This window comes from Lutra lutra, chromosome 6 (genome assembly GCF_902655055.1).
Source record: "Lutra lutra chromosome 6, mLutLut1.2, whole genome shotgun sequence".
NCBI lineage: Eukaryota > Metazoa > Chordata > Mammalia > Carnivora > Mustelidae > Lutra > Lutra lutra.
In genome coordinates, this window is record NC_062283.1 from 132,455,348 (window position 1) to 132,482,811 (window position 27,464).

The 27,464-nt window shown below is 40.3% G+C and overlaps 3 protein-coding genes across 4 annotated transcripts in view; 1 reads left to right on the forward strand and 2 right to left on the reverse strand.

Moving 5' to 3' along the window:
* SLC16A10 (solute carrier family 16 member 10) overlaps window positions 1-27,464 on the forward strand; it is a 132,035-nt gene that overhangs the window by 50,878 nt on the left and 53,693 nt on the right. The window lies entirely within an intron of this gene.
* LOC125102899 (ubiquitin-60S ribosomal protein L40-like) lies at window positions 10,108-10,665 on the reverse strand. The gene is given in 2 exon segments (XM_047734515.1): window positions 10,108-10,329; window positions 10,332-10,665. Coding segments are annotated over 2 exon segments (384 nt in total). The 5' UTR covers window positions 10,591-10,665; the 3' UTR covers window positions 10,108-10,204.
* LOC125102556 (bromodomain testis-specific protein-like) lies at window positions 12,529-27,332 on the reverse strand. Its single transcript, XM_047733869.1, is given in 3 exon segments — window positions 12,529-12,575; window positions 25,077-26,186; window positions 26,189-27,332. Coding segments are annotated over 3 exon segments (2,007 nt in total). The 5' UTR covers window positions 27,039-27,332.

Consider the following 27,464-nt stretch of genomic DNA (forward strand, 5'->3'; position numbering starts at 1 on the left):
CTGCAGCAACTTCTTCCTAGACACATTGCCAAAGGCAAGGGAAGCAAGGGCAAAAATGAACTATTGGGACTTTATCAAGATAAAAAACTTTGCACAGCAAAGGAAACAGTCAACAAAACCAAAAGACAACTGAAGAATAGGAGAAGATCTTTGCAAATGACTTACCAGATAAAAGACTAGTACTGAAAATCTATAAAGAACTTATCAAACTCAATACCCAAAGAACAAATAATCCGATCAAGAAATGGACAGAAGAGGGGCACCTGGGTGGCTCAGTGGGTGAAAGCCTCTGCCTTTGGCTCAGGTCACGATCCCAGGGTCCTGAGATCTAGCCCTGCATTGGACTCTCTGCTCAGCGGGACACTTGCTTCCCTTCCTCTCTCTCTCTGCCTGCCTCTCTGCCTACTTGTGATCTCTGTCTGTCAAATAAATAAATAAAAATCTTTAAAAATAATGGACAGAAGACTGAACAGACATTTCTGCAAAGAAGGCATCCAAATGGACAACAGACACATGAAATCACTCAGCATCAGGGAAGTACAAACCAAAACCACAATGAGATACCACCTCACACCAGTCAGAATGGCTAAAATTAACAAGTCAGGAAACGACAGGTGTTGGTGAGGATGCAGAGAAAGGGGAACCATCCTACACTGTTGGTGGGAATGCAAGCTGGTGCGGCCACTCTGGAAAACAGTATGGTGGTTCCTCAAAAAGTTGAAAATAGAGCTACCTTACAACCCAGCAATTGCACTACTGGGTATTTACCCTGAAGATACAAATGTAGTGATCTGAAGGGGCATGTGCACCCCAATATTTATAGCATCAATGTCCACAATAGCCAAACTGTGGAAAGAGCCTAGATGTCCAATGACAGATGAATGGATAAAGAAGGCACGCATGCACGCATACACACACACAGAGGAATATTATACAGCCATCAAAAACAGAAATCTTGCCTTTTGCAACGACTGACATTGATGGAACTAGAGGGTATTATGCTAAGCGAAATAATTCAATCAGAGAAAGACAATTATCATATGATCTCACTGATACGTGGAATTTGCGAAACAAGGCAGAGGATCATAGAGGAAGAGAGGAAAAAAAGAAACAAGATGAAACCAGAGAAGGAGACAAACCATAAGAGACTCTCAATCTCAGGAAACAAACTGAGGGGAGAGGGGTGGGAGGGAGGGGGTGACTGGGTGATTGCCACTGGGGAGGGTGTATGCCATGGTGAGTGCTGTGAATTGTGTAAGACTGATGAATCACAGACCTGTACCCCTGAAACAAATAATACATTATATGTTAATTAAAAAAATGAAAAATAAAAATAAAAAATGATCTAGGTCCTAACTCCAGTGAGGGAGGAATGTGGGTGAGATCCCTGGCTTGCAACCCAGCCATATATGCAGTTTGTGGTTTATCTTGGCAGTTTAACTTCTCTCATAATTTCCTGCCATTCAGTAGTAAATAACACCCTGGCAGGATTACCTGTGGCTAGGAATGTTCTTATCAGAGCATCTTTGTTTGTTTGGTACTTAGGGCAGGGCAAGGAGGCGTTTGATTCATCAAGACAGAAATCCATCTGTTAGGTACAAACTTGTGTAGGCTGATGCTTTCTTAGAATATCAAGACTTATTTGTACCTGATAGTTTTAGGAGGAGGTCCTTTGTGTTTCTCCAAAAGGTTGGCTGTAGCCCTTTAAAAAAACTGGATTCTTGTTGGATAGTGTGTAGTGGCTAAGAACATGGCCTCCAGACTGTCTGGGTTTTCTTCCTCCACTCTGTATCTTGCCTTGGGCAAGTTGTTTAACCATTCTTCGCCTCAGTTTCCCCCTTTATACAAGGATAGTAAGAGTGCTTCAGTCAGGGTTGTTGTTAGGATTAAATGAGTTATGCGTATAAAGCAGGTTCCTGGCACACAGTAAGCATTAATAAATGTTACTTTAGCACAGAACTCTATAGGAAATGTATACAAAGTTCTGGGCTACCAAAGAAGTGATGGTTTGAGATTAACTGGAAATTTTACCTTAGAGTTTATCCTAGACCTATCTAAATTACTTGTACTCAGGTAAACCCCTTTGAAAGGAGTAAACAGGTCGGTCTTCCCGTTTGAAGGGAATGGGGATATTGTAGCTGTTTAGAATGACCTTTGTTACTCAGTTCTGTGTGGTCTAATATTCCTTTTTACCTTTTAAAATAACACGTTGGGGCGCCTGGGTGGCTCAGTGGGTTAAAGCCTCTGCCTTTAGCTCAGGTCATGATCCCAGGGTCTTGGGGTCGAGCTCCACGTCGGGCTCTCTGCTCAGCGGAGAGCCTGCTTCCTCCTCTCTCTCTCTCTCTCTGCCTGCCTCTCTGCCTGCTTGTGATCTCTATCTGTCAAATAAATAAATTAAAAAAAAAATAAAATAACACATGTTGCTTAATACTATTAAGTATTAAATAGCAAGATAAAGCTTTATAATTTCAAATTCTCCCAGTTCTCAAAAGAGACTTTTTTGAAATAATTGTCTTCCTCTACCTATCCTGACCTGTTATTTATCTTCCTTTGCAGAACTGACACTATTCCTAGTCAGGACTGCTCTCTGGTTTGCTTTATGGCAATGACTTTAACCTTCCATTTCCCCTTCACATTGCATATATTCTTCTTGTTAAAGGAAGGATAGTTGTCTTTATGTTTTCCAGGGTTAGATGTTCTGGCAAGTTAGTAACTGGAGTAGGTTTTTAGCTCCAATGAAACCAGTTTCCAAACATAAGGCTATTTCTTTTTAATCTAATTAAATTTATTTATTTCAGAGAGAGAGAACACGAGCAGGGGAACAGAGGGAGAGGCAGAGGGAGAAGTAGGCTCCCCACTGAGCAGGGAACCCAATGCGGGTGTGGGCTGAACAAGGGAATCATGATAATGAGCCAAAGGCAGACCCTTAACTGACTGAGCAACCAAGGTGCCCGCTAGCACAAGACGGTTTCTTGTTACCCCTTCAACCGCCCCATCAGGACAGCTGTGTGTGTGTGTGTGTTTTTTTTTTTTTTAAAGATTTTATTTATTTATTTGAGAGAGAGAGAGAGAGAGAGAGACGAGAAGGGGGAGGGTCAAAGGGAGAAGCAGATTCTCCACTGAGCAGGGAGCCCAACGTGGGACTTGATCCTGGGACTCCAAGATCATGACCTGAGCCGAAGGCAGTCGCTTAGCCAACTGAGCCACCCAGGTGTCCCAGGACAGCTGTGTTTTGACTGGGCTTAGGGAATCTACCCTTTTCTGACGAATTTCTGATGAAATCTGACCCACAGATTTCATCTTTTCCTAGGAATTTGGATCAGAGTTGTCAAATCTTGAGCCAGGCCCTATCACCGTTGTGACCCTCCTATTCCCAGTGGTATCTTCTCAGTTTAGGATGTCTGCTGGGTAGTTTAACTGTTATTCCATCATAATAGGGTCATACGATTTTTAAAAGCAGACTGGATAGGTACCCTGATTAATTCTAACAGACTTCGGTATCAATTTTCTTAAATATAGTTATGGTTATTAGTTACATATGTAGAGAGTGTAAGACTTCTATAAAATCCTGATAAAAAGTAACATTGCCTTAACCCACTCCCCCTCACCCTGGTTGCTGTTTTCCAAAGGCACTGCTTTCAACTTGCTTAATAGTTTCTTGTGGTTAAAAAAAAAATTCTATAGAATATGGCTGTATTTTGACTTTTCAAACTTATCTGCAGACTTCCTTCTATGGAGGATGAAGATACGATTCATACTACTGTTTTTCTCATCCTCTTAATATTACAATTTGTGGTTAGATTTTTTCAAAGTCAATATAGCCTAGTGGTTAAGAGTGAGGGCTTTCAGCTCAAGTTCCAGCCTGATCTCCCACTAGATTTGTGTGATTTTTAGCAGGTTTTTAAATCTCCATATCTCCGTGTTCTCAGGAGTAACCTACCTCATGGGATTGCTGTGGCTATTAAATGACTGACTATATGTGAAACATGTAGAGTGTCCGGCACATGGTGAGTTTTAAGTAAATTCCAGCTGTCATCGTCATCAATATCATTATGATCTCTGGCCGCCTGATACCTCCCTCTGCATTTAAAGGACAGGGCTGGTGTGGCAGTTCCAAGTGGGCTGTAAATCTCTCCTGCAGGCTTTGCTTTGTAAGTTATATCATGGATGATCAGAAAATTTGGACCTCTTGAGGACAGGCCACTACTAAGCATTGAGGCTCAGAAGGGGCTGACTGGGCATCTTCAGTTTCTCCCACCAAGGCATCTTCCCCAGGAGTAGTTGCTGAGGGGGAGGAGACAGGCCTTGTCTCTGCTGGGAAGTCCCAGAACGGAAACAAAAGGCTAGGGAACTGGGAAAGTTCCTTGTGGCAAGTCTCTACTGGTGCATTATTAGGACAGATGTTTTGTCCTGTGGGTGCATATTTGTGATCTCCGCAACAGAAGTGCTTACTCACTGTGTTGCTTTTTGAAACTGGTAACATGTAGGTATGCTCCCAAGAAAATACATAAATATGTTAAATTTTTTTGTTTTGTTTTACCAATCCCATCCATCAGGTGATCTCTAGTATTATCCAAAACCAACAACAGTAGGTAGTGGTTGAGGTAGTCTGAGGCTTATTTGTACTTCCCTAACAATAATTTGTTTAAAATACAGATATTGACGGGGCGCCTGGGTGGATCAGTGGGTTAAAGCCTCTGCCTTCGGCTCAGGTCATGATCCCAGGGTCCTGGGATCGAGCCCCGCATCGGGCTCTCTGCTCCGTGAGGAGCCTGCTTCCTCCTCTCTCTCTGCCTGCCTCTCTGCCTGCTTGTGATCTCTGTCTGACAATTAAATAAATAAAATCTTAAAAAAACAAAAACAAAAACAAAATACAGAGACTGAGAAAGTGCCCCAGGTATGGAAACTTTTGAAAGAGAATTTAGTATGAAGCAACTGTTGCTTTAATATTAAGCAATGATTCCAGTTATTCCTGAGGACCAGTTTTGGAAGAAGAAACGTGCCTTACATTCAGGCATATTGAGAAGTTGCTGGCATTTTCAAATAAACTCATCTTTCCTTTTTCCTACACTCTCCCAAACCATTCATTTTCCTTATTCTTAGACTCTGCCTCTGCCTCCTCTTCACTTTGTCGCCTCGCCAGATCTCTTAAGAGTCAACCTTATTGCTATTCTCTTTTATTTATTTATTTTATAACCAATCAAGCTAAGTTCTGTTGATTCCACCACCCACATCCAGTCTGTCCCTTTGGGTCCCCTGCTGCTTCTGAGTTCAGACCAGTGTCGTTTGCCACTTGTAACAGCCTGCAGCTCCCTCCCTCCCACGCTCCCCCGAAGAGTCCGCTCTCTGAACTGTTCGCAGAGTGGAGTTTCTAGAATACCATTTGATCTTGTAATTCCCAGCTTAACCCTTGTTAATGATGACTCCTTAACATGTAATTATGAACTCTGTATTTCTTAGAACAACAGACACACCTGTACTGTGATTCTGGCTGTACCTTCTGACAACCGCAATATCATATCTATTAATATAGATATTACTTTTGTACATGCCGCTCCCTCTACATGGAATGTTTTTGCCTCTTTTCCCCAGTCCTTGCCTGATGAAGGCCTGTTTGTTCATCCTTTAAGATGGTTTGGGTGTTACCCTGAAGAAAGAGTATCTGACAGCTCTTTCCCACCTGGGGTGGGTCCCCCTTCTACGTGGTGCCAATATATGGTTCATACCTTGGTCAGTTACCACGCTGTATACTGCTCTGTCCTTGTCTGTCTGTCTCTCTTGATTATGAGCTTCTTGAGATTAGGAACTTGAGATCCCCAGTGCCCAGAAGAGTCTGTGACTCAATACGTATTTATTGCACGAATAAAGCTGTATAACCCCTTCTCATTCATATTTGTCCATTTAATTTCCTGGACTCCGTATGTAAAACACTATATATATTTTTCTCCATTAAATTTGATTTTGTTGCTTTCAGTCCTCTCTCTCTTTTTTTTTCTTTTCTTTTCAAGATTTACTTATTTATTTATTTGACAGAGAAAGGGATCACAAGCAGGCAGAGAGACAGGCAGAGAAAGAGAGAGAGGAGGAAGCAGGCTCCCTGCCAAGCAGAGAGCCCGATGCGGGACTTGATCCCAGGACCCTGAGATCATGACCTGAGCTGAAAGCAGAGGCCCAACCCACTGAGTCACCCAGGCGCCCACTTTCAGTCTTCTCTTGATACTGATTTCAAGTGTAGATTTTGCCAGCAGATACCAGCCATTCTCCCTAGCTTTTTGTCCCCCAGTGGAAGGGCAGCTCCTTGAGGGCAGGCGTTTGTATCGGTTTCATTCACTGCTCCATCTGCTCAGCATCTAAAACAGCAACAGTATATGCTCTACAGGCCTTAGATAAATATTGAATGAATGAATGTGTCACATACAAATCTGATTGATGGAACTTAGGTTTCCTTTCATGTCTTACCTTAATTATGCTCTTTTCAACATTTTATTAGAGATGACTTAAAAAAAATTAAGTTACATAGGACTCAGTTCTGTGAATCTTACAGGAGAATAGGTTATACTGAGAAATTCAAGACGTCTTAATGAATCAGAACTATTTCATTGTGCGAGAAGCAAGGAAATATAGAAATTGTTGATGCTATGCTGTAAGTAGTTTTAGCTGTACATGAAGGAACTGTCTTCTGGCTTTTCAGAGGTCATGCTGCTGCAGTAAGGGAGGTACATCTTACGATGGACAAAGGAAGTAGATGCAGCCTTCTTTGAGAAAGGCAGAGTGATCTAACGTTATATATCCAGCAGTAACTTCCTTCTCAAGGATTGAATGTCTCTATTCATTCATTTGATACCTTTTTGATTACCTACTATAATAATATGGAGAATGGAAGGGGGAAAGCATATGTAATGTATGGTGGTGGCGTTTAAGAAATTGAAACTTGGATTGGGGCACCTGGGTGGCTCAGTGGGTTAAGCCTCTGCCTTCGGCTCAGGTCATGATCCCAGGGTGCTGGGATCGAGCCCCACATCAGGCTCCAGAGAGCCTGCTTCTCCTTCTCTCTACCTGCCTCTCTGCCTACTTGTGATCTTTCTCTCTGTCAAATAAATAAATAAAAATCTTAAAAAAAAAGAAAAAAAAAAAAAAAAAAAAAAAAAGAAAAAAGAAAAAAAAAGAAATTGAAACTTGGAGGGGTGCCTGGGTGGCTCAGTGGGTTAAGCCTCTGCCTTCAGCTTGGGTCATGATCTCAGAGTCCTGGGATTGAGCTCTGCATCAGGTTCTCTACTCCATGGGGAGCCTGCTTCCCCTCCTCTCTCTGCCTGCTTTTCTGCCTACTTGTGTTCTCTGTCAAATAGATAAATAAAAAAATCTTAAAAATAAAAAAAAAGAAATTGAGACTTGGTGAGACAAAATTGTGTGTGTGTGTAAAGTCAATGCACAGGGTAAAGAACCCTGGGTCGGAGGCAGTGAGTGGCCCCAACTGTAAGTGCTGCAGAAGCAAAGGAGAGAGAGAACACTGAAGTTGGATAAGATTGGTTCTAACATGTTCTTCCACATAAGCATTTTTATGGATCCTTATTATCCTGTTGAAGGGTTACTAACTTGTTCTCTTGCTTTAAAATGTTCCCTAGCTTAGGTGCACAGACGAGAGCTTATAAAGGCAGTATTGTCATTTACAAGAGGTGAAGGAATGGATGGAGCAGAGCTTTAGACCGGTCAGTTTGGGGTGTAAATCTAGAGGCTTCCACTTAAATAGCTGAGTACCCTTAGCCAGATCACTTAATCCCTGAACTTTGACCATTTCAGACACGGTAATACAGGGATATGTCTATATTCTGGGGTTGCTTCAAAGATTGAACCAAGTTGTGTATATAAAGTGCCCCACATTTTGTCTGCCACATGGTAGGTACTCACTAAATGTTAGTTTTCCTTACTCCCTACGAAGACAAGATGCTTGTCCTGAGTATATTTTGTGTTCCTACTGATGGTTACTAGGTATGATTTTAATTCTTAGTGTAACCACTACCTGTATAGTTCTTGTGGTCAAAAAAAAGAGATAAAAGTTCACCAATGGTGGGGCGCCTGGGTGGCTCAGTGGGTTAAAGCCGCTGCCTTCGGCTCAGGTCATGGTCCCAGGGTCCTGGGATCGAGCCCCACGTCGGGCTCTCTGCTCACCAGGGAGCCTGCTTCCTCCCCTCTCTCTGCCTGCCTCTCTGCCTACTTGTGATCTCTGTCTGTAAAATGAATAAATAAAATCTTTAAAAAAAAAAAAAAGTTCACCATGCTGGTGAAGAAATACACAGAAATGGGTGTAGAGAAAACGGATATTTGATGGGGATCTAATTAGAAAAGTATTTTTCTTGATGGCCTAGAATTTAAAATTATGCCATTAGTAGCCTATAAGAAAATGATGTTCGGGGAAAGAATGGTTGTTTATTTTTATTTTTATTTATTTATTTATTTATTTTTTGTATTTTGGAGAATATTTTTCAATATCTTCTATAAGAATGTAGTAAAAAAAATTTCCTCTTAACCAAGTTGCTCACCGTAGGCCATTAATCCTGTCACTATGGCCAGGTTTAAACAACTATAGCAATAATAGGATTATGTGTGTATTAATTTATGCTACCTCATTCCACGAAGGATTTGAGGTGGTTTTCAGAAGCATGGAACATTACACAAATAAAATGGTAAGATAGGAATAGAAAATAAGAAATCGGGAACATTGAAAATACATGGTGGGTGGTTAAGACTGGGGAAAAATAGTAACCAATTAATACGTAAACCATTAAGGGCCTGTATTGTTATAATGCAATAACAAAAATGACTCTAGACTTCCTGGCAACCAGAATGAAAGGGAGGCAAGATGGAGGTGGTTAAAGAGGAGAAAATTTACTATTACTCAAGCAAGTGAAGGGTTTCCTAACCCTTAGCTTCTTGTAGGAAGCACTGAGGACTGAAGGAAAGAATGTTGGCATTACCTTTATGGTGGATGTAATAATGGATTTCATTGGGCAGTTTCTCTCTCAATGACAGCTGAGGCTGTGACATCAAGAGACAACTCTGAAAGCAGTGCTTCCAGGGGCCAGTGTGGTCTGACCGAGTTCACAGGTTCCAGGTCTGGCCTCATCTAAGGGTAATGTGGAGATACACTGCACAATTTCCCCATCTTCAAATGCCATTGCTTTCAACAGGGCTTTTGACAAGAGCTATCCGGGAGTTTAGGACTTGTACTGTGGGTGTTTTATTTTGAATTACACTGGATTCATCTCCTTCTCAAGATCAGACTAGCGGACTGTCAGGTCAGCATCCTCTCATGGAGATTGAGAAGCCTAAGCAGACTCACAGTTAGCTGTGTGACTAGCACACTGCCTTATGGATGTGGGCTGCGGGGTTTTATCTTCTACTTTGAACGATGGCGAGGTTAGAAAATGATCGTTATTTTTTCTTTTTAAAGATTTTATTTAAGAGAGAGTGAGCAAGAGAACACAAGCAGGGAGGAGACAGAGAAGCATGGGGCTCAGCAGGGAGCTTGATCTCAGGAGCCTGAGATCGTGACCTGAGCCAAAGTCTGATGCTTAACTGACGGATCCACCGAGGCGCCCCAAATGTTTGTTACTCTTAGTGTGAGTTTCAGTAAGTTGGAGGGAGGACTTTGCATTAGAGGCTAGAATTGTCCACCTAAGTTAAGAGTAGAAAGAAAAAACCCCACAAACTCAACTCTCTGTATACTACACTTTGAATTTCTGAGAGCTGTAAATTACAGATGACCCCTGGGGACCCAGCAGCTGATCCGAGTATGATGTACTGCGAATTATTTAACCCTGGAACTCATTACTTTTCTTTTCTTTTCTTTCTTTCTTTTTTTTTTTTTTTTGGAGAAGTACATGATACACGATTCCAGAAATCTCTGTAGTTGTTAGAGCCATGTTACGTCAGTTCACCGCTTCCCAAGTGAAGTAAATGGCTACAGAGGAGTGTCAGTGTTGAGCCGCCTCACCACTCCTGAGTCCCAGGTTTCTGAGCCGTTGTCTGCAGCCATGAGCAACTTTGTCCATTTTACCTCAGTGGTCTGTACAAGTGTTACTAGTTTGTTTTTTTTTTTTTTTTTACTGCTCCAGTCAATGAAAGGGAAACTTTATTGAGGCCCCAGGACCTTGGGGTTCGGGCAGGAGGCCGCCTTGCGGGCAAAGGAAGAGCCGGTGGAGGGGCCTTATTTGACCTTCTTTTTGGGGCGCAGGTTGTTGGTGTGGCCGCACTTCTTCTTGCGGCAGTTGACGGCGCGGGGGTGCAGGCGAGCATAGCACTTGCGGCAGATCATCTTGTCGCAGTTGTATTCTGGGCCAGCTGGCGGAGCGAAGGCTCGATGATGCCACCCCGGAGGCGAAGCACCAAGTGCAGGGTGGACTCTTTCTGGATATTGTAATCTGACAGAGTGCGGCCATCTTCCAGCTGTTTGCCCGCAAAAATCAGACGCTGCTGGTCAGGGGGTATGCCCTCCTTGTCTTGGATTTTGGCTTTGACATTCTCAATGGTGTCACTGGGCTCAACCTCGAGGGTGATGGTCTTGCCCGTCAGGGTCTTCACGAAGATCTGCATCTCTGCGTCTGCTGGCGCGAATCCGCAAGGCCGCCGCCACCAAACCGCTCGGCCACCTCGTTGAAGAGAAAGCAAGTGTTACTAGTTTTTATGTATGCCTTGACCTGGAAATTTTGGGACGTGAACATTTGGATGCTCATCCAAAGTGAAATGTCGCTTTAAAGTTCTTCATTTACCAAATCTTGATATTACCAAATAGAATAGTTATTTGGAGAATTGATTTCCTCTTAAAGCATAAGTTCATTTCTCCTTTTACTTGTGTAGCTTTCTGAGGTAAAATACAGGAAATTCTGAGATTTTTCACTGTGGGAGTGGAAGCAAAGGAGAAGGCTGGGATGATTTATGTGATAATGGATTAGTGTTGTAGGAATTGATATGTATTTGTTTAATATAGATCTGAATGGTTATGTACAGGAAGTACTTATAGAAATATGTATATACAGGGGTTGATGTACATACATGCATTACCTAGCTCTGTGACCTGAGAGGGCCTAGAAGCCTAGAAACAAGCGCATTAAGCACCCACGTCTTGATTTTGAATACCATTCTCTAAAAGGAACCAGGGCTCCTTACAGAAGTGGCTGCTTCTAGGATATATAAGATGATCCTGGAGCATCTTACAGTACCTGAAAGCCAGGAAGTGCTCAAAAAACAAAGCAAAATCCACCAAAAAACCCTCCTCCACAATATTTGGGGTATGTCAAAGGGTTACAGGAGCCAACTGAAAGAGTTCCCCATGGCCAACAAAATAAATAAGGTAGTATTGGATTATAAATCAAAGTGTGAAATAAATACCTACTGATCCATACTGATATAAATGATTGAGCAAATAAGTAAATGTAAGAGAATAGACAAATCTTCTGTGCAGGAGAATTCCACATACTTTTTGGAGATAGATACTTTGTCCTCAAGGAAGTACAGCATAATTCCCTTCTTAAGTGTGGGTTGTGCTTGGTGACTTCCAAGAATGCAGTATGAGAAAGGGGGAAAGAAGGTAAACTTTACAGTGGAGAGAGCTGACAAATACTAACTCGTCCAGGTGACCAAGGTTAATATCAAAAGTGATAAATCATACTGTGATACTATGTATTCTTTTTTTAAAAGATTTTATTTATTTGACAGACAGAGATCACCAAGTAGGCAGAGAGGCAGGCAGAGAGAGAGCAAGGGAAGCAGGTGCCCCGCTGAGCAGAGCCTGATGCAGGGCTCGATCTGAGGGCCCTAGGATCATGACTTGAGGCGAAGGCAGAGGCTTTAACCCACTGAGCCACCCGGATGCCCCATATGTATTCTCTTTTTAAAGATTTTATTTATTTATTTGAGAGAGAACGAGAGAGAGCGAGCACGTGCGAGTGCTCAAGCATGAGGGGTGTGGTCAGAGGGAGAAACAGACTCCCTGCTGAGCTGGGAGCCTGATGTGGGACTCCATCCCGGGACTCCAGGATCATGACCTGAGGCAAAGGCAGTTGCTTAACTTTAGGCTGAGCCACCCAGGTGCCCAATACTATGTATTCTTTTTTTTTTTTTTTCCCTTTTTTTTTTTTTTTAAGATTTTTTTATTTATTTATTTGTTAGAGAGAGATTATGAGCACAGGCAGACAGAGTGGTAGGCAGAGGCAGAGGGAGAAGCAGGCTCCCAGCTGAGCAAGGAGCCCGATGTGGGACTTGATCCCAGGACGCTGGGATCATGACCTGAGCCGAAGGCAGCCGCTTAACCAACTGAGCCACCCAGGCGTCCCAATACTATGTATTCTTGATACGATGCGATGAACTGGCACTTTACTTCTGTGCTCTTCCTTCCAAAAAAACTCGTACGTGTAGTCTAATCGTGAGAAAAATATCAGACAAATCCCAGTTGAGGGAGAGTCTACAAAATACCTGACTAGTACTCCCTGATACTGTCAGGGTCTTGAAAACAAAAGTTAGACAAGCTGTCAGTCAGGAGGAGCCTAAGGAGACAGGATGCCTAAGTATAATGTGGTATCCTGGAACAGAAAAATGGCATTAAGTAAAAAGTAATGAAATAGGAATAAAGTATGGACTTTGTATAGACTGAATAATGTATCAATGCATTAATTGTGACAAGTGTACCATACTAATGTAAGATATTAGTAATAGGTGAAACTGGATGTGGAGTATATGGGCACCCTGTGTTGTTTTCACAATTTTTCTATAAATCTAACACTATTCTAAAAAGCTTACTTTTAAAAAAAATTAGAGGAGACAAGGGTGACTGGGTGGCTCATTCGGTTGAGCATCTGACTCTTGGTTTTGGCCCAGGTCATGATCTCAGGGCCATGGGATCAAGCCCTGTGTGGGGCTCACTGCTGAGTGGGGAGTCTGCTTCTCCTCCTTCTTTTCCCTCTCCCCCTCCCCACTCATGCTCCCTTATTCACTCCCTCTATAAATCTTTAAAAAATAAATGAGAAAGTAGAGAAGTCTCAAGTTTTTAATCTTACTGTTGAGATAAGACATGCGTATTTTTGAGAATGTGGTTTCCAAGGGTTGTAAATACTAGTTAGCTCCACAGTATCAGCAAAACCATAAAATACAACCTCAAACTACTTGTAGTTTTAAGGCAGATCTATGCTACAGCACGTGTTAAAACTACACTCTTGGGGCGCCTGGGTGGCTCAGTGGGTTAAAGCCTCTGCCTTCGGCTCAGGTCATGATTCCAGGGTCCTGGGATCGAGCTCCGCATCGGGCTCTCTGCTCAGCGGGGAGCCTGCTTCCCTCTCTCTCTCTGCCTCCCTCTCTGCCTGCTTGTGATCTCTCTCTGTCAAATAAATAAATAAAATCTTTAAAAAAACAAAAACAAAAACAAAAAAAAACTACACTCCTAACTGCCAGCACCTGTGAACTTAAAATGCTTCCCCCCTCCCAAAGTCTTTCTCATCTGTAAGCACCGTGAAATGGCTGTAGAGAAGTGATGCCTCCATCACTTCCGGATAATAGCTCTTCTAATGTTATTTGATATATTTTTAATTCAATGTTTTAAATATTTATTTAAATATATATTTGATGTTTTAAAAGAACTACTAATGATGTGAAGAGAAGCTTTAATTCCAGAGCAGTGGAATATATGGGATTTTGAAGATTTCAATTTTGCCAGAATAGTCTGTCAATTTACTGTAAGCTTTACAAGTAAAAGGAGTTTGAAATTGTTTTCCTTATGTTAGTCCTTTTTAAAAAAAAATTTTTTTTTTAAATTTATTTTAGTGAGAGAGATGGGAGGGACAGATGGAGAGGGAGAGAGAATCTCAAGCAGACTCCACACTGAGCCCGGAGACCTACATGGGCCAAGAGATCATGACCTGAGCTAAAACCCAAGAGTTGACTGCTCAACCCACTGTGCCAACCAGGTGCCCCATGTGTTAGCTCTTTTTAATAAAGTTATTCTACCTCCTCTGGTATTCTAGAGGAATACTTGTGAGGAACATTTTGAGGATCTGAAAACTAACTTTATCTTTCTTTCTTTTTCTTTTTCTTTTTTTTTTTTTTTAAAAGATTTTATTTATTTATTTGACAGACAGAGATCACAAGTAGGCAGAGAGGCAGGCAGAGAGAGAGGGGTAAGCAGGCTCCCCGCTGAGCAGAGAGCCCAACACGGAACTCGATCCCAGGACCCTGAGACCATGACCTGAGCCGAAGGCAGAGGCTTAACCCACTGAGCCACCCAGGTGCCCCTAACTTTATCTTTCTTTATTCAATATTTCAAACAAACAGAAAAATGTAGAGAATAATACAACAAATGCATATTCTATATAACTACTACTCAGCACTCAGATTCTAATAATTTCTCTCTCTCTTTTTTTAAAGATTTTATTTATTTGAGAGAGATCACAAGTAGGCAGAGAAGCAGGCAGAGAGATAGGAGGAAGCAGGCTCCCTACTGAGCAGAGAGCCTGATGTGGGGCTTGATCCCAGGACCCTGGGATCATGACCTGAGCCGAAGACAGAGGCTTTAACCCATTGAGCCACCCAGGTGCCCCTATTTTCTCTTTTTTAAAACGTAAAGTATTAGACTCAATTTTAGTTACCTGGTACCTGTTCTTCATTTCTAATCTTCATCTATGCCTTCCCAGAGGTAATCACTTTGCTGAACTTGCTTTTATTATTCCTGTCATGTTTTATACTATTACTACATGTGTGAATCTATATGCCATTGGGTATTAACACCAACATTTCTTTATTCTAATGCTGATGGGCATTTAGGTTGTTACCTTTTTTTTTTTTTTTTAAACCATTACAACGCTTCAGTGAACATTTTTATTCATGTCTTCTTATGCACATGTATAAAATTTCTCTGGAGTACATAGCTGGGAGTGGAATTGCTAGAATGTGGAGTATGCATGTCCTTGGCTTTCCTAGATGTTGCCAAATTGCTATTCACAATGGTTATTAGTATGCATAGGAGTTCCCATTTTCCGATAGCCTCACTAAAACTTGGTATGGTCAGACTTCTTATTTGTTGCCAAATTATGGTCTGTTATTATTCTTTTAATTTGCATTTTTCTGATTACTAATGAGCATCTTTGTAAAAGTCAACTGGCTTTTGGGTTTTCCTTTCTGTATATTTCCTCTGAACTCTTTTGCCCATTTTCCTATTGGATTGTCTTTTTTTCTATTGGTTTATAACCTATCTTTATAAATGTAAGATGATAATAATTTACTACTTACATGCCCTGCAGTGATGTCCCATCCTGTGGCTCATCTCTTTTGGTTTGGTTCTAGTGTCCTTTTTTGCATAGGAATTGTAATTTTTATCCGTATTTTTCTTCATGGTTTGTGCCTGTGTCTGGAAATACTTTTCTCTCATGAGTTCAAGATATTTTGGGGGCAGTGGGGGTGGGGGGGTGCCAAGGTAGCTCAGTTGGTTAAATGTCTGCCTTAGGCTCAGTCATGATCCTGGAGCCCCAGGATCGAGCCCCATGTCTGGCTCCCTGCTCAGCAGGGAGTCTGTTTCTCCCTCTCCCTTTGCCCCTCCTCCTGCTCCTTCTCTCTCTTTCTCACTGACTCTCAAATAAATAAATAAAATCTTAAAAAAAATTTTTCATATTGATGTTGTAATTTGAAATAAAAAGTTTCCTCAGTGTATTGAATTTTTGTATTTCTGTGGCTATTTTTTCATATGCAGAATTTCTAATCAATACTCTTTTTTTAATGCACTTTCCTGTGTTTTATTTTTGCGTGTTTCATAGTTGTTTTTTTTTTTTAAATGAAAATACTGTTTTATTTTTTGTAAGTTCTAAACATACCCATTTTGGAGTGGGGTCACTCCAAATTAGTTTCATCTGGAGTGACTGTATTTGCTAATTGGTGATTTGTTGGCATTTTTTGTTAGCATGTAACTGGCTTCAGTTTTTTGGAATTTAAGTTTACAGAATCATTCTGGCTGGGAGGTATATTGTTTTGTTTGATTACCCTCTCTACCTAATGGGTCTTCTACCAGGCTCCCTAAATTCCCAGTTTACAGCGAGGTCTTTTAAGCTTCTTGTTCCATAGTAACACTAAAAAACCTCGCAGACCAGCCAGAGAGCCAATTGAGACCTTGTATTAGGCCTACTCAGGAGTCTAAGGCTGTAGCCTCCCTTCCCCTAGATTCTAAATCTTTAATCTGGATAGAAATCACCTTATTCCCATTCAGCTCACTCGTGCCTCCCGTCTCCTTTATGCAAGGTGTGGGGGGCATTCCAGCTCTGGCCTTTGTCAGTGGGCTTGGCTTTCTTCTGTCTCATAGGGAGTGCTTTCAGTCCTCTTAACAATGGCCAATGCCTGCTTCCAGCCCTGGACTCCAGAAAGCAGGCCCAACTTAGCCCATCCCTTTTTGCAGGTAGTCTGTGGCCCATGACTAGGTCTTTTTTGTATCATTTATTTATATATATATAATATATGCATAATATATTAGTATATATATTAAGTGATATATATACTGTTTACATCATTACTTTATGTTTGGAACAGAGGATGATGCCTAGAACTGTGAATTCACTGTGCCATCTTGATTGAGGTCTGGATTTTGTCTTAATTTAGCTAGATTGTGAGCTTCTCCAGGAAGGGATAACTTTTTAGCAACTTCAAACATGATGCCTGGCTGTGGGTGCATGGTGGGTGTTTTTTAATGAAGGATTCTTGGGCTTGTCTTCCTTATTTAAAATTTTTTTTTAAAAGATTTTATTTATTTGAGAGAGAATGAGAACACACAGTGGGAGGAACGGCAGAGGGAGAGGAAGAGCAGGGAGCCTGAAAAGGGGCTCAGTCCCAGGACCCTGGGATCATGACCTGAGCCAAAAGCAGACGCTTAACTGACTGAGCCACCCAGGCACCATGAGTGTGTCGATTAGTGTTTCCAACTTGGATATTTAGTTTGAATCCCACCATAGTTATATAACCTTGGCAAGTTGCCTAGGACCCCTAATCTCACATCCCGCCTCCCCCCCATTTTAAAATGAAGGTAATACCTCACAGGATTGCCTGAGGAGCGAATGACAATTCTGTGCATGTACTTTCCGTGGATTAGGAGACATTCCAGGAATGTTCTCTTTTCCATCTGTCTCAACCCCACCCTCACTGGTGATTAACACTTTTCCTGGCATTTGTTGTTGGATATAGTGTTCTATAAGTATCAGGTTAAAATGGTTTATAGTGTCCTCAGACTTTTATATTTTAGTGATTTTTTTGGTCGTCTTATTTCTGCTACTGAGACAGATGTGCTAAATATACAGCTGTGATTGTGGGTTTGTCTAGTTCTGTTGGTTTTATGTGTTTGTTTTTTATGACATCTGTTTTTTTGCTGTTGTTGAAATCTTCCATATAGGTTCACTTCTTAATCAGCATTATGGAGGTATAATGGATATGTAATAAACTGCATATTTAAAGTATATAATTGGATGAGTTTTGTCATATGTATATACCAGTGAAACCATTACTACAGTCAAGCTAATGAACATAACCATCACCCTCAAAGGTTTTTTTGTGCCCCTTGGTAATCCCTCTTCTAGCTCTTCCATCCTCCAGGTAAACACTGATGTGCTTCCTGTCACTATAGAGTAATTCGTATTTTTTGGAATTCTGTATAAATTGAATCATACTTTATGTCCTTTTTCAATCTTTTTTCATTGAATGTGATTATTTTGGTATTCGTCATGTATTTATCAGGAATTCACTCCTTTTTATGTTGCTGGGTTGTATTCCATTATATGAATGCACCTTATAGTAGCTTATTTCTTAACACTTAGATTCTTTCTAGTTTTTGACTATTAGAAATCAGCTATAAATGTCTGTATGCGAGTTTTTGTATACTTGTTTTTCTTAGGTAAATACCTAGGAGTGGAATGGCTGGGTCATATGGTAGGGGTAGTTTAACTTAAAAAAATCCTAAACTGATTTCCAAAGTGATTGAACAATTTTATATTCCTAGTAGGAGTGTGTGATGGTTTCAGTTGCTCTGTGTCCTCCCCAGCACTTGTATGATTAGTTCTTTTCATTTTTGTCATTCTGATCCCCTTGATTATAGCCAAAAGGCCAAGAAGTGATCATTTTAGCCATTCTAATAGATGTGTGTGGTTTTTTCATTGTTTTTTATTTTTTATTTTTTTTTTAAATTTTTTTAAAGATTTTATTTATTTATTCAACAGACAGAGATCACAAATAGGCAGAGAGGCAGGCAGAGAGAGAGAGAGAGGAGGAAGCAGGCTCTCTGCTAAACAGAGAGCCGGATATGGGGCCCGATCCCAGGACTCTAGGATCATGACCTGAGCCGAAGGCAGAGGCTTTAAACCACTGAGCCACCCAGGCACCCCCTCATTGTTTTTTAAATTTACATTTCCCTTATGGCTAATGATATTGAATGTCTTTTCATATGCATATTTTCCATTTACATATCTTTTTTGTCAAGTGATTTTTCAGATCTTTTACCAATTTTTTAGTTGGGTTGCATGCTTTTTATCGAATTTTAAGAATTCTTTATATAATCTAGATATTAAGTTCTTTATTAGATATATAATTTGCAGATCTTTCTGCCCAGTTTGTGTGTTGTCTTTTCATCCTCTTAACAATGTCTTTCCATACCAGATAAAGGGGTAGTATCCAAAAATTTACAAAGAACTTCTCAAACTCCACACCCAAAGAACAAATAATCCAATCAGGAAATGGGCAGAAGACATGAACAAACACATGAAAAAATGTTCAACATCACCCAGCATCAGGGAAACACAAATCAAAACAATGAGATACCACCTCACACCAGTCAGAATGGCTAAAACTGACAAGTCAGGAAATGACAGATGTAAGGATGCAGAGAAAGGGGAACCCTCTTACAATGCTGGTGGGAATGCAAGTTGGTGCAGCCACTCTGGAAAACAGGATAGAGGTTCCTCAAAAGTTTGAAGATAGAGCTACCCTATAACCCAGAAATTGCACTACGGGGTATTTATCCCAAAGATACAAATGTAGTGATCTGAAGGGATGTGCACCCCATGTTTATAGCAGCAATGTCTACAATAGCCAAACTATGGAAAGAGTCCAGAAGTCCATTGACAAATGAATGGATAAAGAAGATGTATGTATGTATGTATATGTGTATGTGTATGTATGTGTATATGCTATTCAGTCATCAAATGCTACTCAGTCATCAAAAAAAAAAAGAAAAAAGAAAAAAATTTTTGCCATTTGCAACGATGTGGATAGAACTAGAGGATGTTATGCTAAGTGAAATAAGTCCATTAAAAAAAGACAACTATTATATGATCTCATATGTGGAATTTAAGAAACAAGGCAGAGGATCATAGGGGAAGAGAGGAAAAAATAAAACAAGATGAAATCAAAGAGGGAGACAAACCATAAGAGACTCTTGAGCATAGGAAACAGAGGGTTGCTGGAGGGGAGAAGGCTTGGGGAGAGGGGTAACTGGGTGATGGACATTAAGGAGGGAATGTAATGTAATGAGCACTGGATATTATATAAGACTGATGAACCACTGACCTCTGCATCTGAAACCAATAATAAATGGTAATTGAATTCAAATAAATAAATTTTTAAAAAAGTATCTTTTGGGGCACCTGGGTGGCTCATTGGGTTAAACCTCTGCCTTCGGCTCAGGTCATGATCTCAGGGTCCTGGGATCAAGCTCCGCATCGGGCGCTCTGCTTGGCAGGGAGCCTGCTTCTCCCTACCCCTCTGCCTGCCTCTCTGCCTACTTGTGATCTTTCTCTCTCTTTGTCAAATAAGTAAATAAAATCTTTTTTTTAAAAAGTGTCTTTCAAAGAGAAGTTCTTAGTTTTGATGACATTTACTTTATGGATTGTTTTTAATATTGTATTTAGGAAATCTTTGCCTAACCCAAGGCCACAAAGATTTTCTCCAATGTTTTCTTCTAGAAGTTTCATAGTTTTCAGCTTCACATTTAAGTTTTATCTATTTTGAGATAATTTTAAAATATGGTATAAAGGAGGGACCAAATTTTATTGCTTTCTGTATTACTGAAGCTCTGTTATTGAGTGTATATAAGTTTATCATTATTATATCTTCCTGATGCATTGACATTTTTATCATTATAAAATATCCCTCTTTGTTTCTAGTAATACTTCTTTTCTTAGTCTGTTTTGTCTAAAATGAGTAGAGCCACTCCAGCCTTTTTAGGGTTATTTACATGGGGTAATTTTTCCCCATCTTTTTATTTTCAATTGACTTGTATATTTGTATTTAAAAGCATCTCTTTATTTTATTTTATTTTATTTAGATTTTTATTTATTTATTTGACATAGAGAGCACAGCAGAGGGAGCAGCAGGAAGAGGGAGAGGGAGAAGCAGGCTCCCCACTGAGCAGGGAACCTGATGTGGGTCTTCCCAGGACTCTGGGATCATGACCTGAGCTGAAGGCAGCTGCTTTAACTGATTGAGCCACTCAGGTGTCTCTAAAAGCATCTTTTTAAACAGGATATAATTGGTTCTTGTTTTTTAAAATCTAGTCAGATCATCTTTGCCATTTGGTTAGAGTCTTTTGTCTACTTCTATTTAATGTAATTGCTGATATGGCAGTATACAGGTCTGGCATTTTGCTATTTGTTTTCTATTTGTCTCATCTGTTTTTGTTCTTCTGTTCCTTCTCTTCTGCCTTCCTTTGCATTAATCAAACAATTTTAGTAATTTATTTTAATTTTTCTGTTGGCTGTTTAGCTATATATCTTTGCATTATTTTTTTAATGCTTTCTCTGGGGATTATAATATGCATCTTTAAGCTACCCAAATGCATCTTAAGTTAATACAGAATTGCTTCAGATAGAATATAGGAAACTTGCAATAGTATATAATATTTATTTCCATTTTTAGTGCTGTTGTTATCATATACTATCTCTATATACAGTGTTATAACTTGCTTTAAACAGTCCCATAAGTTTTTGTAAAGAAATTATGCAGAAAAAGCATGTATATGTGTATTTCAGTCCTTCCTTTGTACCCAGGTTGCCAGCTGGTATCATTTCCCTTCATCCTGAAACACTTCCTTTAATATTTCTTGTAGGGGAGGGCGCCTGGGTGGCTCAGTGGGTTGAGCCTCTGCCTTCGGCTCAGGTCATGATCTCAGGGTCCTGGGATCGAGGCCCGCATCGGGCTCTCTGCTCAGCAGTGAGCCTGCTTCCTCCTCTCTCTGCCTGCCTCTCTGCCTACTTGTAATCTCTCTCTCTCTCTCTCTCTCTCTGTCAAATGAAAAAATCTTTAAAAAAAAATTTCTTGTAGGGGAAATCTCCTAGTGACAAATTCTTTGTTTTTATTACCCAAAAATGTTCTTATTTTGTTTTCTTTTTTTTTTTTTTTTTTGGTTTTCATTTTTTGAAGGATAGTTTAGCTGGATATAGAATCCATGGTTGATAGTTTTTTGTCTTTCAGCACACTGAATATGACAGTTCCATTGTCTTTTGTCCTCCGTTATTTCTCATGAGTCACCAACGGATAATGGTATCATTGTTTTCCTTGGATATAATAGGCCATTTTTTTCTTTTGTTGCTTTCAAAATTTTGTCTTTATCTTTGGCATTGTGAAGTTTCTGATGTGCCTAGGAGTGATTTGCTTAAGGAGGTTCTTTGAGTGTCTTAGATCTATAAGTTAATGTTTTTCACAAAATATGTGATTTTTGTGGGTTCATTACTTCTTCATATATGTTTTTGAGCAGACTCCTCCCTGAGCACAGAGTACAACACAGGGCTCAGTCTTACAACCCTGAGATCATGACCCGAGCCAAAATCAAGTGTTGGAAGCTTAACTGATTGAGCCACCTAAGTGTCCCAAAAGCAAAAAACTTAAAAACCACTCCTCATTGGAAATATAACTACCAAATAAATTTAGGGTGGCAATGAAATGGTCAAGTACAGTCTACTCATTCTTGAATTTTTATGTGGCTGCCAGACAGCTCTATGCCCCAAGAGTCATTGGGCTTTGTTAAATAATATTTTATATTTTAATCTCAGTTTTGTTTAGTATTGTTGCATTGTTTAGTATTGTTGCATCTAAAGCTATTAGACCAATGTTGAAATATTACAGAACAAAGATATCTTTTTTCTTTTTTTTTAAGATTTTATTTATTTATTTGACAGAGATCACAAGTAGGCAGAGAGGCAGGCAGAGAGAGAGGGGGAGGCAGGCTACCTGCTGAGCAGAAAGCCTGATGCGGGGCCCGATCCCAGAACCCCGGGATCACAACCCGAGCCGAAGGCAGAGGCTTTAACCCACTTAGCCACCGAGGCACCCCCAGAACAAAGATATCTTGAAAGAGGCCAAGATCAAGTGGAAATGTGGGTTGGGGCTACTGAAAAAGGGCAAAAGAGTATCAACCTTAAACTAGCCATAGTAGTTCTTCCCTTTGAGTATTTTAAATTGTAAACACTTTGCCCTTGCAGTCATTTATACCTGCATAATTATAACACCTTTATTTTACTTAATATGCAGGAAGGCCTTATTTTTTTATTTTATTTTTTTTTAAGATTATTTATTTATTTATTTGATAGACAGAGACCACAAGTAGGCAGAGAGGCAGAGAGAGAGGGGGAAGCAGGCTCCCCGCTGAGCAGAGAGCCCCATGTGGGGCTCGATCCCGGGACCCTGAGACCATGACCTGAGCCGAAGGCAGAGGCTTAACCCACTGAGCCACCCAGGTGCCCCTTCTTTTTTATTTTTTAAAGATTTTGTTTATTTACTTGAGAGAGCGAGAGCATGAGAGGGGGGAGGGGCAGAGGGAGAGGACACAGAGCTCAGTCTCAGGACCCTGAGATCATAACCTGAGCTGAAGACAGATGCTTAACTGACTGAGCCAGCCAGGTGCCCGTACAGGAAAATCTTCTTATATATTAAACCCAACACTTCCTTTGAGTGATGTGCATTCTCCTTTGGCCATATACCGAGAGCTGGGATTGATTCTCGGTATGGAGTAGGAAATAAAGGATCTGAATGGGAAAATTGGAAAGCTTCCTGTTTTTGTTTTTGTTTTTTGTTTTTTTTTGTATTGGACAAAACAGACTTTATTCTTTTTATTTTTTTTAATTTAGTGTGGTATATTTATTTCAATAGATTCTTATACAGAAGTGGTTCTCAAAATGTGATCCATGGATCTTTGAAGGTCCTCAGATATTTGTAGGGAATCCACAAGATCAAAACACTTTCCATAATAATACTGAAACATTATTCACACCATTTTCCTTGTGTTGACATTTGCCCTCACGGTACAAAAGTAATGGTTGGTAAAACTGTTGGGCAGGGGCACCTGGGTGGCTCAGTGGGTTAAAGCCTCTGCTTTAGGCTCAGGTCATGATCTCAGGGTCCTGGGACCAAGGCCCGCATTGGGCTCTCTGCTCTTCAGAGAGAGCCTGCTTCCTCCTCTCTCTCTCTGCCTGCCTCTCTGCCTACTTGTGATCTCTGTCTGTCAAATAAATAAATAAAAACTTAAAAAAAAAAAAAAACACCCGTTGGTCATGAAAACATAGCAATTAGTGACCTCAAACTATATAAATAGTCATTAGTCATTGTGTTCTTTACTGCCACACATTTTCAGTGTGAAAAAAATCCATTATACTAAAGAATATTCCTGTTAAAGCTACAATTATTTCATTAAATGTCTACCCTGTAATGCCCCTCTTTTTTAGTTTTTAATTTTTTTTAAATTAACGTACAATGTATTCTTTGTTTCAAGGGGACATGTCTGTGATTCTTAAGTCCTTCATAATACACAGCACTCACCAACAGATACTGCTCCCTCAACATACATCATTCAGCCACCCCAACCCTCCCACCCCCCTCCACTCCAGTAGCCCTCAGTTTGTTTCCTGAGACCAAGCATCCTTACAGGTTTGTCTCCTTCTCTGGTTTCATCTTATTTCATTTTTCCCTCTCTTCTCCTCTCTTCCCCTATGCTCCTCTGACTTGTTTCTCAAATTTCAAACATCAGTGATATCCTATGATAACAGTCTTTCTCTGATTGAATTATTTTGCTTAGTTAGCATAATACCCTCTAATTCCAACCATGTTGTTGCAAATGGTAAGATTTCATTTTTTGATGGCTATGTAATATTCCTCTGTGTGTGTGTGTGTTTACCACATCTTCTTCATCTATTTCTCTGTTGATGGATCTATGTTCTGTCCATAGTTTGGCTATTGTGGACATTGCTGCTATAAACATTCATGGCCATTTGCCCCTTTTGATCACTACATTTGTATTTTTAGGGTAAATATCCTGTAGAGTGATTGCTGGGTTGTCAGGTAGTTCTATTTTCAAATTTTGAGGAACCTCCATACTGTTTTCCAGAGTGGCTGCACCAGCTTGCATACCCACCAACAGTGTAGGAGGGTTCCCCTTTCTCTGCATCCTTGCCAACATCTGTCATTTCCTGACTGGTTAATTTTAGCCATTCTGACTGGTGTGAGGTGGTATCTCGTTGTGGTTTTGATTTGTATTTCCCTGATGCCAAGTGATATTGAGCACTTTTTTATGTGTCTGTTGGCCATCTGGATGTCTTCTTTGCAGAAATGTCTGTTCATGTCCTCTGCCCATTTCTTGATTAGATTATTTGTTCTTTGGGTGTTGAGTTTGATAAGTTCTTCACAGATTTTTGATACTAGCCCTTTATTTGATATATCATTTGCAAGTATCTTCTCCCATTCTGTCAGTTGTCTTTTGGTTTTGTAGACTGTTTCCTTTGCTGTGCAGAAGCTTTTGATCTTGATGAAGTCCCAATAGTTCATTTTCGTTTTTGCTTCCCTTGCCTTTGGAGATGTGTCTAGCAAGAAATTGCTATAGCTGAAGTCCAAGAGGTTGCTGCCTGTGTTCTCCTCTAGGATTTGGATTCCTGTCTCACACTGAGGTCTTTCATCCATTTTGAGTCTATTTTTGTGTATGGTGTCAGGAAATGGTCCAGCTTCATTCTTATGCATGTTGCTGTCTAATTTTCCCAACACCATTTGTTGAAGAGACGGTCTTTTTTCCATTGGATATTCTTTCCTGCTTTGTCGAAGAGGAGTTGACTTCTGCATGGATACCTGACATTCAGATTCTAACACCGCTGTGTCATTATCACCACACTGATGCATCACAGTTAGGCCGTTCAAGTGCTGTTCAGAATCACCTGAGGGAGGCAGATTTTGTAAAGGTGAAATGTTTTTCACACTCTGTAAATTTTCTACTTCTTGATGTTTAAATGTTAACTGGTGGTGATTCGGTGGTGTTTCACATGAGTATGAAGTCTGACAAACAAGCGTAGTTTTTGCAGATGCTTTATCTTGCGCAGAAGATGGTATCTTTACTTGTTCTTTAGGAGAATCGTTCTGTTTTACTCCAGTAAATTTAGGAAACATTTCTGATTCAGAATCACTGCTGCTGCCCGAGGAGCGTGAATCACTGCTGCTGCTTACCGTCTCTGATGAGCTGCTAGTGCTGCTGCTGCTGCTTTCACTCAATCGGGAACCTCTTCCAACAGCCCTGGATGACTGGGTTTTCTCAGGTTTTGCTTGACATTTTCTTGAATTTAACTGATTGTTGACATCTAGTAACCGCTTTTCCAACTCCTGTTTTTTCTGTGAATGAAATTCTTCTTTGGACTTCGTTATTTTCTTACCCTGAGGTTTTATCGGTCTTTTTCTCCTTAGACTTGCCACAACGTACTTTTCCAGTTCTCTCAGTGTTGATGCTTTCAGTGTTTCAAAGTCTATCTCTATCTCATCAGGGTTGGAATTTCTCAGAGAAGGCTCTCTTGATTGTATTATATGAACTACTCGCCCAAGTTTATCTCCAGGGAGTTTGTTTATATCCAAACTTAACTGCCTTTTCTCATCATAGTTCATAGGCTTAGCATTATCCTCATCTTCAGGTTTCAGAGCAAACACCTGTTTCCTCTTCTTTGGCTGATTGCTTTTGGACTTCTCCTTTAATTTCACTTGATTAAACTTTTTTCTTAGATTTTCATCTCTGTTATTAGCCTTTTCTTTCTTCTTTTCCCTTTTAGACTTACTCTTTTTCTTTAGCTTACAGAAAGGTACTTGGGAGAGAACCTGTAGCTGTTGATGAACAGCTCTCAGCTGCTCCTGAAGCTTTGCAAGACGCTGAACTCGTTCATCTTAGAATCCCCAGAAGAGTTACCTTCAGAGGAAGCTTCACTACTGCTTTCTCTACCAAGGATTTTTGTGGTGTCTGTTCTTGTGTAGCAGACAGGCATACTCTCCACAGGTTCATCTGGGATTTTTGCAAAATGCATTTCAAAAACATCCTGGAGCATTCTTGCCATTGTTACTACTTCATGATCTGGAGGATTGTATCTGTAGCAATTCATGAACATTAATCTAACATCTGCAGCAAATTCATATGCATCTTTATATTCTTGGTTGTCCATCTTCCCCTTAATAGTTCCAAGATCCATTGGATTTTTCACAATATCATAGTAGTTATGGAGCCCCAAAGCATTAACATCAACAGGGTTATAAAAGGGCCATGCATAGGACAAGTGTTTCTTTGCAAGCATTTCTTTAAGAATCTCACTACAGTGCCTTAACTGTTCGGTCACTTTAACATTCTTTACAACTTTACACTGTTGCTGAGAATCTGGCAAAACAGTCTTCAGCACATTCTCTTTTATAGGTGGCATTTTCAATGACTTCTTTTCTGCAAGCATTGGGGAAGATTCACCACTTGCTTTAACTACTGAAGCTGTAGGAGTTGTGGTATCTGCTTTCCTCTTCACACCCCTCGTAACTTGGGCCACTGTTTGTGAGGTCAAGTTGAATGGAGTACCTTGTGCCATGTTTGAAGGAGAAACTGATGTCTCAGGAAATACAGAGGGAATCGCTTGTGGCTTAAATACTTGTTCTAGTGCTGTGGGGGATTGTTTTTCTTTAACAGAAGGAACTGTCATGTTATGTTGAATGCCTTTCTTTATTCTTTCCTTGCCACCCACAATGTGTTCTTCTTGTGGCATCTAAGATAATTTCTGCCTAAACAACTTCTCTAGAGCTTGTGCCATAAGAACAATGTCATCTCCAGGCTTGTTGGATAAATAACAATTTGAGAACTTTATGTTGAAGTCTGCTATACATTCTGAAGCCTTCACATAATATTTATGTTCTGAGCGCTTTTTAATTGTATTTAAATCCATTGGGGTCTTTATAATGGTGTAATAATCTGGCAACTTTAGTTTCACAGCATCCACAGGCTGCTGAAAAGGCCGGGAAAAACTGTGCTTCCATAAAAGCCTTCAAGACAACTTTTTGTAGATACTGGAGTTGATTTGTCAATCACCCATTTTTTTTAGTATTTATATATTCTGGTGGTGGAGGGTTAACTAGAGCTGTTTGTCGACTTGACAGAGACATTGTCAATGGGATCAAATCCTGATATTACAATG